The following is a 12732-nucleotide window of genomic DNA, read 5'->3' as shown; positions in this document are numbered from 1 at the left end:
TTTTAGTACCTTACTTGGAAAATAAAACATTTTCTGACTTTCCCTTTGGGATTAACAAAGTTATCCATCCATCCATCCATCCATTCCACCAGGTAGGAAAATTCCAAGGACCTTCATGGGCCAAGTGACCCCAATATATTAGACATAGACCTATTTGTTGGTGATAATATTTTGTCTTAAAATTTATACAGTTGTTTGCAAAAGTTTGGACACTGTACATATTATAAAAGTACATATTTAGTCCAGTTTTATACTGAAAAGAGGTAATCCAGAAGCAGTCATTTTATACTCAGATGCACAGTTACTTTACATGTAATTAGCTTAAACAAAAGAAGAAAAATAGTTTAAGCAGTTGTAATAAATTGTAATAAATATAAGTTAAAGGAGCAAGCTCTAAGAAACACCGCACAGCATTGTACCAAATACATCAAAAGTAATTGATTTTTTGCTAACTTTAGAAACTTTGGGAGTCAGTCCCAATTATTGGAGTTGATTCCTCATAAATGCAGGTCCAGTTTCACTTGAAAACACTGGGCACAAAGCACCAGTACACCCCATTGGCTTTAGTGAGTTTTCGACAGGCCTGTTCTATTAATAAAGTTTAATGATCCACAGATGAAGAAGGGTGGCAGTGGACACATGAAAAAAGTGTTGAACAAACAAGAAGTACATTTTACCTTGATTACAGCAAACTTTGCAAACTCTTGGAAGCCTCTCAGCTGTAAAGGCAATCAGCTGAGATAATTTCCAGTCTTGGAGGAAACTGTTAATTGCTGCTTTTACTCAATCTGGTGAAACTCTTCACTTTAACCAGTTGTGTCCAAATTTTATTGGTGTCTTGATAAGTTGATAACTCTGATTCACATGTCGAGAAGTTTCTTTTTTACAAGACATTATCCAAGATCCAACATGGAGGCTCAGATCTGAGGTGCGGTCCAAAGAAGACTAAACAAAATCTGTCATGAAGCTGACTTTTAAAGTGCATATGATCACAGTTAAGATGGGAAATATATACAGTGTCTTTATAATACATGATTTCTTATGTTTTTATTTTAAAACTGGAGTCAAACCCAGACCAGATCCACAGATAGTCAAGTGTAAGTATATAAAAAATTGCCTGTTAAGTACTTTTTTACTTTCACAGTAAATGTATGGGGACACTTTTTCTGAGGAATATTTACTGATAGAGGCAGTGGCTTTTGCAGTGTGTTCTGTAACACATATCTGTGCTTACACCTAAGAAAAGATATTAGGTGCCTCCTTTTAACACAGTAAGTAATACAACCATAAAACCAAAGCAAGCTAAAAGTGACCCATGACTAATGTGGAATCCTGATGAGAACAGTTCACTGTTAACCAAAAATGTTGTTTCATCATGAAGATGAAAGGCGTGGAGAGATTGTATTTATGATCGTTGTGTGGCTGCGTCATGTAGCGATAACACCGGAAGTGTGTTACATCACCATTTCTTTATTTTAGTATTAGCAGCAGGTTCACCTGTGACATAAATTTCCTTTGGCATTGATATTGCATTTACTGACAGCAGGAACAAAGCAAATTAAAGAAAATGAAAGACATAAAACAGGTGATAGTGAGCACAGTCTGTGTTTGCTCATATTCTGAGGTTTTTCTCTGCATACATTAGTTTTAAGATGAGAGAAATTTAAGATGAGCCTATAAACATTTTTATTTCATGTTGTTTTACTTCTAAATGGCAAATATATATTGTTTCTATAACCAAAAGTATGTAGACACTTGACCATGAGCTTGTTGGACATCAATTGCAATTTTGAAACCATGGGCATTAATGGGAGTTAATATGGAGTTGGCCCTCCCTTTGTAGCTAAACCAGTTTAAACTCATTTGGGAAGGTGTTGCACAAGACTTCAGAGATTTTCTTTGGGAGCTTTTCTCATCATTTGTGTAGGACAAGAAGGCCTGGCTCACAATCAACAATCTAGTTCAATGGGGTCTCTCACTTTACGCTGTCATGCTGGAACAGAAAACAGTCTTCCCTAAACTGTTGCCTGTTACATACAATAGGTGTCCACATACTTTCGGTCTTTTCATATAGTGCACATTGCTCAAATGTATTCATATATAATATATACAATAAAAAGCACACACTTTCTAAAATAAAAATCAAAAGATGAAAAACATTCCACATTATAAAAATACATTCTATCAGACCTAATATATAAATCTTACAAAATATAAGCATGGATTTACTAAAGTTGTACATTCATGAGGTCAGGTAGACCTCAAAAAGACTGGCTACTGAGTGCATTCTGTAAAAAATCCCAAAGGGGAGTCCAACGTTTACCACAGCCACCCACATGCTGAACTGATAGAACTCCATTCCGATGGGGTTGTCAAACTGTGGCCGCGCTCCGAAGGCAGGGATGATCCAAAGCTGCCGAAAAAACAGAGAAATGGTGGATTAGAATTAAGGCTCTAATACTAATCTCCCACTCATTTCTACTCATGGACAATGTGATATAAATATATAAAATGCAATGCAAAATATGATAGAATATACAAAATGAGTGTGAACAGGCTAGAACTTAGAGATTTCTGACTGGTTGTGACAGCATTTAAGAATTAAATTCCACAGTGTTGTTCTAAATGTTATATTTCTTTTTAGAACCTCACTATGCGGATGTATTAAGAGTTAGAAACTTACAATAACGTTAGAGAGCAGTAGAAAGGCTGAGATCTCCTTAAGAACCTTCCGTTTCCAGGGCAGGGCCTTGTGGACGGATATGGCTATGGAGCCACGAGGTGTGAGTACGTTGCTGGATCTTCTACGCTCATCATGAGCGTGCATGGCGAGCAGGTTGGAGAAGATGCTGGCACGGCGTGTATCCTGGTGCGGCTCACGGCGCAGGCCCTCGATGATGAACACATTTTGAGCACACAGCTCTAGCACAGTGAGAATGCTCCAGGCCAGGTTGAGAGCATTGACATGGCCACGTACACCGGTAGCCAGGACAGCCACGATGGTGAAGTAAGAGACAGTAAGCTGGCCTATAGAGGCACCCACTAGCAATCCTACATCCAGGCTACGCGTTGGGTTTTTACCCATAGCATGCTCGCGCTGCTCCAGGCGATACATGGCACAGCCGACCACCGCTACTACGGTCATCAGCGACACCGTGGCTGTATTAGCCACATAGTACATTGTAAGTGCAGTGTCCCTTTTTCCTGGCTCATTGGATGCCACCTCCACCTTGTACACCACAAACGTGGCTAGGCCGGCCAGCAGCACCACTAGGCCACTGGCTGGGCCCAGCAGGACATCACGCATGTGGAATCGGTGCTCATGGACGCCGTGGTCATCCACCAGACGACCCACATTCTTCCACATGACGTAGGCCATAGCAGAGGCAAACAGGCTGTACTCGATGTTGAATGGGTACAGGTAGAAGGAGGCTTCTTCGAAGATACTGCATGCCTTGTGGCTGCACTCACAGCCACTGTCAACATCTGGAACACTCGCTAAAATAGAGAAGAGAAATGTAGTTAAAGGACTGACCTGCTGTAGGTCTCTATGAGACAAACATTCTCCTAGACAAAACACTCTACTAGACAAAGCAGAAGCCATATATTAACAATCAGCACTAAGCGTGCCCCCATTCTTCTCTGAACATAGCCAATCACATCTGCAGACATCTAACCGGCTGATAGCACCACTGGAATTCGAACTTGTATTTCAGCAGTAATGGGAAGCTTATTACTGCTGCATATACTGTATATAAAAGTATGGTTTATGAAATACTATTGTTCATAAAAAGTACATTTGGAAAATTGCTTGTAATCCGTATTGAGGCTGGATAGAGAAAACTCACCTTTAACTGAGAGCCTGCGGCGACTTGTGTCATTGGGAAAAACTGTTTGATGAAGAGACTCTTCTGTTACTGCTGTCATCCAAAGCATCAGGTTTGTAGCCAGGGTAAGCATCAGTCCACAGCTGCAGACAGAGGTTAAGACACAGACAGTGATACAGACCTGTCATAGTACATAGTACCAAATTCAAAATAATCTTTCTCTTTTGCTTAATCTTACTTAATGTACAGTGTATCACGAAAGTGAGTACACCCCTCACATTTCTGCAAATATTTCATTATATCTTTTCATGGGACAACACTATAGACATGAAACTTGGATATAACTAAGAGTAGTCAGTGTACAACTTGTATAGCAGTGTAGATTTACTGTCTTCTGAAAATAACTCAACACACAGCCATTAATGTCTAAATAGCTGGCAACATAAGTGAGTACACCCCACAGTGAACATGTCCAAATTGTGCCTAAAGTGTCAATATTTTGTGTGACCACCATTATTATCACTGCCTTAACCCTCCTGGGCATGGAATTCACCAGAGCTGCACAGGTTGCTACTGGAATCCTCTTCCACTCCTCCGTGATGACATCACGGAGCTGGTGGATGTTAGACACCTTAAACTCCTCCACCTTCCACTTGAGGATGCGCCACAGGTGCTCAATTGGGTTTAGTCCATCACCTTTACCTTCAGCTTCCTCAGCAAGGCAGTTGTCATCTTGGAGGTTGTGTTTGGGGTCGTTATCCTGTTGGAAAACTGCCATGAGGCCCAGTTTTCGAAGGGAGGGGATCATGCTCTGTTTCAGAATGTCACAGTACATGTTGGAATTCATGTTTCCCTCAATGAACTGCAGCTCCCCAGTGCCAGCAACACTCATGCAGCCCAAGACCATGATGCTACCACCACCATGCTTGACTGTAGGCAAGATACAGTTGTCTTGGTACTTCTCACCAGGGCGCCGCCACACATGCTGGACACCATCTGAGCCAAACAAGTTTATCTTGGTCTCGTCAGACCACAGGGCATTCCAGTAATCCATGTTCTTGGACTGCTTGTCTTCAGCAAACTGTTTGCGGGCTTTCTTGTGCGTCAGCTTCCTTCTGGGATGACGACCATGCAGACCGAGTTGATGCAGTATGCGGTGTATGGTCTGAGCACTGACAGGCTGACCTCCCACGTCTTCAACCTCTGCAGCAATGCTGGCAGCACTCATGTGTCTATTTTTTAAAGCCAACCTCTGGATATGACGCCGAACACGTGGACTCAACTTCTTTGGTCGACCCTGGCGAAGCCTGTTCCGAGTGGAACCTGTCCTGGAAAACCGCTGTATGACCTTGGCCACCATGCTGTAGCTCAGTTTCAGGGTGTTAGCAATCTTCTTATAGCCCAGGCCATCTTTGTGGAGAGCAACAATTCTATTTCTCACATCCTCAGAGAGTTCTTTGCCATGAGGTGCCATGTTGAATATCCAGTGGCCAGTATGAGAGAATTGTACCCAAAACACCAAATTTAACAGCCCTGCTCCCCATTTACACCTGGGACCTTGACACATGACACCAGGGAGGGACAACGACACATTTGGGCACAATTTGGACATGTTCACTGTGGGGTGTACTCACTTATGTTGCCAGCTATTTAGACATTAATGGCTGTGTGTTGAGTTATTTTCAGAAGACAGTAAATCTACACTGCTATACAAGCTGTACACTGACTACTCTAAGTTATATCCAAGTTTCATGTCTATAGTGTTGTCCCATGAAAAGATATAATGAAATATTTGCAGAAATGTGAGGGGTGTACTCACTTTCGTGATACACTGTATATACAAGCAAACCACAACCTCATACCAGTGACTGTATTTCCAATGTCTTTATTAGTAAGATCCTAGGTTTGGTGGCAGAATTGTCATGAGTTGTTCTTTGACCTGGCACAAATGCCAGACAGGTAAAATACTGAAGGACAACTAAAGGAGGGATTGCGCATCATTCTCTCAAATTATGCTCCAACAATTGAAATAGGGAATTCTTATTCTAAAAGAGATTACTTTCTTCATAATATGAATGTGTCCTCTCACTGAGAAGATCAGTCAAAACCATAAAAACATGGACATAACAAGTGCATGTAAACTTTTGATCTGAACTGAATGTGTTTAAAAACCCAACCCCAATATTCACTTACCGAGTAATGTTTCTTTGCACTTGCACACAGTCCTTTGCATTGATCCAAAGAAAGTAAGTCTGAAACACAGAGAAAAAAAAACACAATATTGAGACTACTAAACCCGGGTCTCTGCTGGTAAGAGCTTCCTTTTTCTATGTAATGCCTTCACTATGGTTAATCCATGAATACCAACCACTCACCTTTGCAACTCAGTCAGCTGGTGTCACAATAGCTGTTTTCATGCATGTATTCCAATATAATGCAAATGACTTTTTATGCAACAACATTAGTTCTGAGCTCTTAGTCAGAGGTTGTTTTCAATGATCCATTTTTCCAACAGTTTCTAACAAATGGTTTTGTTAGAAACCAGTTTTTTTCCCCAGATCTTTACTATTATTAACAAATAGCCAAACATGACTGTTTCCCTTAGTACTTACTAGGGGTTACATGCAATTTCAGGTCATTAACATAATATATTTTATAAATGTGCAGCCATCTTACCTGAACCAAGATGAATATGGCTTGTAAAACAGGGAAGACGATGTATACAGGTGAGTTGCAGTGTGCGAAACCCACGTAAAACGCAATCTTAAAAACATCCATAATTAAACTGCAGATTCCGAAAAGCACCAGTCCACCTGTGAAAGACACGAGTAAAAAATACTCATCATTAACAAACAATGTTTTTTTTTTTTTATTACACAGCTCCACACCACTACGTTTCAAAGGATAAGAATCCCTGTTGTATTTGTGTATGGAATAGCTTTTTTCTAAAACTACAGTAATGTACATGACTGCTGTCCACTTTGCCCCGGTTAGTCTTTGCCAACTTCTGTCACAGGTGAATTCTACCCTATCACATGACAGCTGTAGCTTAAACTGAAAGGGTGAAGGGTAGCAGTTGCATCCTTTGTGATTCTGAAAACCTAAGGTTTTTAAAACCAAATATTTTCTAACTGATTTTAGTTAGATTGTGTGCAGATTTTTAATGACCTCTGTCTGGGAAATTGGCTGGTGTTTCTCGGATTGAAAGGGGAGAAAAGGCATCCTAGAAAGCTAGCAAGCAGAGCTAATGATGCTCACTTGGACTTCTTGGCATAGGTGAGTCACTCACAATATCCAGCTGAACAAACATCCTGATTAATAAATAAATCAATACATGTACTGGCATAAACGTTTTAAAGTATATAGCATACGATTTGTATTATTAGGGGTGTGTGACTGATTAAACAATCCTGTTTAAAATATATTCAGACCATTATAAGCAGGAGGTACAGTTTTGCAGCTGGTATAGTGGGTTGTGGGGACCTGGGTTTGATCCTCGCCTCTGGTTTCTATCTGTGAGCTGTTTTAAATGTTCTTCCTGTATACGATTAGTCTGTTTTGACTCCACACATTTAACCTTTAACACTTAACATTAATATTTAAATCATTCCCTTACACTTAAGGAATATGTTCATGTTTTTTGGAGGTAGAAACCAACTGGAGTACCCAGAGAAAGATTATGTGGACACAGGTTCACAGAGTAACTGGAACTGAGGTTTGAACCCAGGTTCACAGGGGTTATGGAGCTATGCAACACCTATACTACTTGCTGTGTCATTGTTCTATCTTATTACTTACTAGAAAGTAAGTAAATGACCTGAGATGAGTTGGCGAAATTTCTATTCCTACCTTGAGCTCAGAAGTTGGTGATGCCAGACACACCTTGAGCCCCACCAATTATGAAGCCATTATTTCAAAATTTCCATTAAAAGCAAATAAATAAATATCTAAACATACATTTTGTAAATTAATTAGCACAAGTCACACATAAAAATAACCCTTAACAGCAGTGAAGGCATTTCATCATTAAAAGGATGGAAGCTCACCCACCTCTGAGCCAGACAGGACCAGCGTGGAAGTCTTTGTACAGAACAGCCTCCTCTTCACGGCACGTGTACGCCTGGTAGAAGATCATCCAGCCCGTGGTAGCCACCAGTAGAACCACCAGAAAGACCTGCAGGTGCACACTGGTGATATATCGTGCATTAAATACACTGCCGCCCACCAACGCGCATCCGAGCACCAGCACGTTAACCAAAACAGCTCCGGACAGCAGCCAGCCCCAGCTCCGGGTAGAGTCCCGCCATGAGCCCGTTGAGGAGAATGCGAAACTGCCTGATCGTGTACCTGCTCCCACTCCTGGTCCAGGTCCAGGTCCCAATCCCAATCCCGCTTCTGAGACCGTGTGCACTGTGGCGACCTGAGTGACCGCAGCCTCCGGTACTTCCCTGCCGTTCATCTTACTGACCTCAAAAGAAAAACCATGAAAATACATGTTCAGTTCCTGCAGGTCGAGCAGCTTTAGTCCACTGAAGTTCATTAGTGATGTCTGGCTGGATTAATGAAGCTGATCCTGCAGCAGGTAAGTACAGCAGGTAGGTGTGTTGATGTTGATAGGTACAGGTCTAAGTGTAGATACAGCAAGTAGGAATACAGGTAGATACAGCAGGTAAGTACAGCAGGTAGGTGTGTTGATGTTGATAGGTACAGGTCTAAGTGTAGATACAGAACAGGAATACAGGTAGACACAGCAGGTAAAGAAAAACACAGGAATGCAGGTAGGTAAAGGTCCTGCAGCTGTGGTATAAAGCAGGTAGGAGAATTTAGGCAGGTAGAGCAGGTGCAGAAACAGCAAGTAAGTATGTAGGCACGTATAAGGCTGGTAAAGCAGGTAGAAGTAGGTATGCAGTGGTCAGGTAAAGCAAGAAGGTACCATTTATATATACATGAATACACCTGTATATATCATCTGCTCACGTGACTACCCACATGTGGGATGCATCACGCCAGGCGTGGACTAAGTTACAACAGCCCACGCCAGGGTTTATGCCTTTATGGCGTTTTCCACTCGCTACCCATATATCAAAAACAGCCTTTTTCCATGAGATGTACAAAAGATTCAGATAGAAAATAATTTACAAAATTATTAAGTCCAGAAAGGCCCTGCCCAGGGTCACACCAGTCCACCACTCTTTCACACCAGTGTATTTTTCACTGCACGCTTCATCAAGTAAAATAAAATAGATCCATCCGAATAAATACTATATAAGAAAGTGAATTAAAGTTCTTTGTAAGTCCAACAGCAGAACAGGAGTGGATCTGATTCACACTGAACCCGGGATGTACACGGCTTTCACTTCTGACCTGCTGCTCCCTGCTCTCAGTTCTCGAACATCCCGAATATAACCGTGCTGTAAACATAATCCTGACTAAAACTGGATTCAGGACACTTTAAGGTAAAATAGAAACGCAAATGCTCCCAGTGACGATAAAACAGAACAAACTATGTGAGAAATTACATGTTAAACACCGCCTGAGGGAGAGAGGGGTATTGTTAGGGGAGAACGGGGCTGGTTGACAGAACGTATATTCTGGAAATATACAGAGGCTGCCAAATGGAAGCAAAAATCAATAAGAAGAACAAACAACTTTCAACCTGTACAGCAGCCTTCACATTTTGAGAAATGAGCAAGAACTTGATCTAGCAAATGTATTTTAGTATGACAAACTCACACAAACTACACTATTATGACTACTAAAATACAAAAAATATGAATTAATAATCTTTTAAGGGCAAAATATTAACACCAATTCCCACTCTGAGATAAAACTAGATTGCACTCAATGCAGAATTGTATTTAAAAACATAATTTAAGAGATTCAGAGTGTAATGAAGCCAGTGGTAGCTAAATGGTAAAGGTACTGAATTAAGTATTACAGAAGGTTGCAGGTTCAAATCCCACATCTGCCAGATAGGCCCTTGAGCAAGGCCCTTAACCCTCAATTGCTTGGATTGTTTCAAATTATCAGCTGAGTCTGTGCAAGGTGTCTAAAGGTGTTTAGATTTAGGCCAGTTGTAGCCTAGTGGTTAAGGTACTGGATTAGTAATCGAAAGGTCACTGGTTCAAGCCCCAGCTCCCCATCCACAGGTTGCCACTGTTGGGCCCATGAACAAGGCCCTTAACCATCAATTGCTTAGACAATATACTGTCACAATACCGTAAGTCGCTTTGGATAAAAGTGCTGCTAAATGCCGAATGTAAACATAAATGAAGGGTTGGGAGAGGTAACAGAACACAGCAGAGAAAATGCTAAAACCATGATGATTTATTAGAATATTAAGGCAACACAGGAAACATGATTTCATACAGAATAAAAGAACTCATAATTCTAGGATCTATGGTGCAAAGGAAACTTCAGATTATTCTTAGATTCATGCTTAGGCTAACAGTGTCAGTTCTTAGAACTCAGGTAATTGTTAGAACAAAGGAAAACTTGGACTATTTTTAGACTAGTGTTTTTAGAACAATTATATACAAAAGAGGAGACTATTCTTAGATTAGTATGCAAAAGATAATTCAGATTATTCCTAGAACCATTATACAAAAAGGAAACAATGACCATATTTCTTTTTAGGTTACAAAGGACCGTCTTAAGCAGAAACCCGAACACAGAATTCATCTAAAAACAGCAGACTGGAAATCTGGTAACACCCCTAATCTGGTAACACCCCTTTAATTAATTCGTTTTTGCATGTTATTGACGCAGAGATTCTAAAATCAGGTAAATGCAATAGTACTCAATTTAATTTGTTTTTAGAAATTTCCATTGATTTCAAACACAGTTTATTCGAAATCTGACACTATGATCAAAGAGCTGTAATTGTCAGAGATGTAATTGTGTATTGCTGAAATCCAGTCTGCTATTGTGATTTGGTAGGTCTGCTATGATCAATGAGCTGTATTTGTGTGTGTGTGTGTGTGTGTGTGTGTGTGTGTGTGTGTGTGTGTGTGTGTGTGTGTGTGTGTGTGTGTGTTACAAACAACCTTTTAAAGTTAAAAAACTAAATACAATAGAGCAGTACTGGACAAACACAATACAGATTGAGCAAATTGTTCTTTTATTGATTAGTTATTACCTGTTGTTTACTCAGAGGTTCAAAAACCAACAACTAGTAATAAAATGCAAAAAATATACATTTTAAAATTGTACTGATTTCATTTATTGATGTTTGATCTCAGTGGTGTTCCAGATTAGAAAAAACACCAATACAACATTATATTGTTCTTTGATTTTGTCTAATTGTGTCATCAGACATCTGAACACAGTTTATCTATTTAGTATACTAACTGATACGTAATTAGTTCCCACCCATTTAAAAAGAATAAGAGAGTATGTTTTAAATGGTCACTGCTTTTATTTAATGCTGATTAAGCTTAAAGACCTTTGATATAGTAAAACAACCACCAATCCAATTCCATATAACACATGAAGTTTGGCACATTTGAAGAGCACCAAAGCAGCTTTGAATGATTAGATATTGCTTGATATTGATTTAATCTACGTGCATGAATACTAGATTTGCAAAATGAAAATGAAGTTGAGTTCTTACTTCTAAAAGACTTTCTAAATGGAGTTGAAGTAGCCAGTGCATCACATTGATAACACTGTTTGACCAGTGATTTTTTTTTCTAAATAAAATTGAGCCATATGACAACCATTCTGTCTTTTTCATTACACTATTTGAACAATGTAGTAATTCTGGGGAATTATTCTCTGTTCTGTTGATGCAGAGTGACGTTCGCCCAGCCTATACATTCAAACCCACAAACAATAGTCTTTTCATTACTATTGCACCTACAGCTTGTGTTATCCATCCATCAGCTAGGTAACAGATCTCACCTGGATTTATTCATCAAATCACAAAAGGAAGGAGGCAGCAACACTGCTATTCTACTGCAGCGTTAAAGCACCAAAGCATACATTGTTTCCACTGTATTTAAATGAACATTAGTCAAACATATAGGTTAGATTAACTTTGTGAACCTTACATGTAGCTTTATGCAGTGCTTACCTAGTGTAGTGATGATGCTGGCCCTCTGATCGTTAGAGAATTGCCACCGTCAGTGTTTTTATATGCACACAGTGCAAAGATTTACAACTACCTGTAAATGTGTAAAGACACAAAGACACAATGTAAAAAATAAAGCAGAAAACTGTCAAACTTTTTATGCATTACCATACAGTATATCATATCCAAAAAAGGGAACCATTATATGATAATTGCTGAAAGGGTACCAGTAATAGTACATGTGGACATAAAAGTGTCAAGCAGAACTGTGAGCATTTAATTTCTGGTTATGGATATATTATGTTAGGTCTGAAAAAAGACACAATGTACAGAATAAATTCTCCTTAAGAAAAAAAGTTTATTCTTTTTTGTAAGTCTATTAAAGTAATTGTAAGGGCATTCTCTACTCACTTTTACAATTACCCTCTAATTAAGTACTCTTAAGTGTTATTACTGAAATTTAATCTGCTATTGTGATTTGGTAGGCCTACTTTGATCAAAGAGCTGTAATTGTGTGTGTATGTGTGTGTGTGTGTGTGTTTGTGTGTACCACAGACAATAATCAAAAGAAAACTAAAATAAAAAAATTAAAAAAATTTGGATCTGATTTCCTGTTTTTCTTTTTTAACTGAACAAGTTACATAATACACCATACCATGACACTAAACATAAAACACAAATGTAGTAAATTCAATTAAATAAAATTGGTTTTAAAAGTATTATAAATGAACTGTAATGTATAAAATATAAAAGTACAAGTGTCTTACTAGAAATGTACTTTGATAGAAGTAAAAGTCACATTTACTTTAATGTTATATTAAAAAAATATAAAGA

At 39.2% G+C, this 12732-nt stretch overlaps 1 protein-coding gene across 2 annotated transcripts; it reads right to left on the bottom strand.

The window, feature by feature from the left end:
* Positions 1-1458: 1458 nt before the first annotated feature.
* On the bottom strand, positions 1459-11986 carry otop2 (otopetrin 2). Of its 2 annotated transcripts, XM_063019006.1 has the most exons (7): positions 11902-11986; positions 7878-8295; positions 6504-6640; positions 6021-6079; positions 3849-3970; positions 2684-3498; positions 1459-2413 (listed from the first exon to the last, which is right to left on the bottom strand). In XM_063019006.1, exons 2-7 carry the CDS (start codon positions 8284-8286, stop codon positions 2243-2245), a joined length of 1713 nt encoding a protein of 570 aa, XP_062875076.1. In that variant the 5' UTR covers positions 8287-8295; positions 11902-11986; the 3' UTR covers positions 1459-2242. The 2 variants fall into 2 exon arrangements, with proteins under 2 accessions (XP_062875076.1, XP_062875075.1); XM_063019005.1 differs by lacking the exon at positions 11902-11986 and having other exon boundaries at positions 7878-8367.
* Between the last annotated feature and the right edge of the window lie 746 nt (positions 11987-12732).

This window comes from Trichomycterus rosablanca, chromosome 22 (assembly GCF_030014385.1).
Source record: "Trichomycterus rosablanca isolate fTriRos1 chromosome 22, fTriRos1.hap1, whole genome shotgun sequence".
Lineage (NCBI taxonomy): Eukaryota > Metazoa > Chordata > Actinopteri > Siluriformes > Trichomycteridae > Trichomycterus > Trichomycterus rosablanca.
This window is presented reverse-complemented; position numbering and strand designations above follow the sequence as displayed.

Coding starts and splice junctions, on each gene's coding strand:
- otop2 (XM_063019005.1), bottom strand. CDS start 8,367: ATGAACTTCAGTGGACTAAAGCTGCTCGACCTGCAGGAACTGAACATG. Junction 6,080..6,503: donor CCATATTCATCTTGGTTCAG/GTAAGATGGCTG, acceptor TCTGTGTTTCAG/ACTTACTTTCTTTGGATCAA. Junction 3,971..6,020: donor GTGCAAAGAAACATTACTCG/GTAAGTGAATAT, acceptor CTCTGTCTGCAG/CTGTGGACTGATGCTTACCC.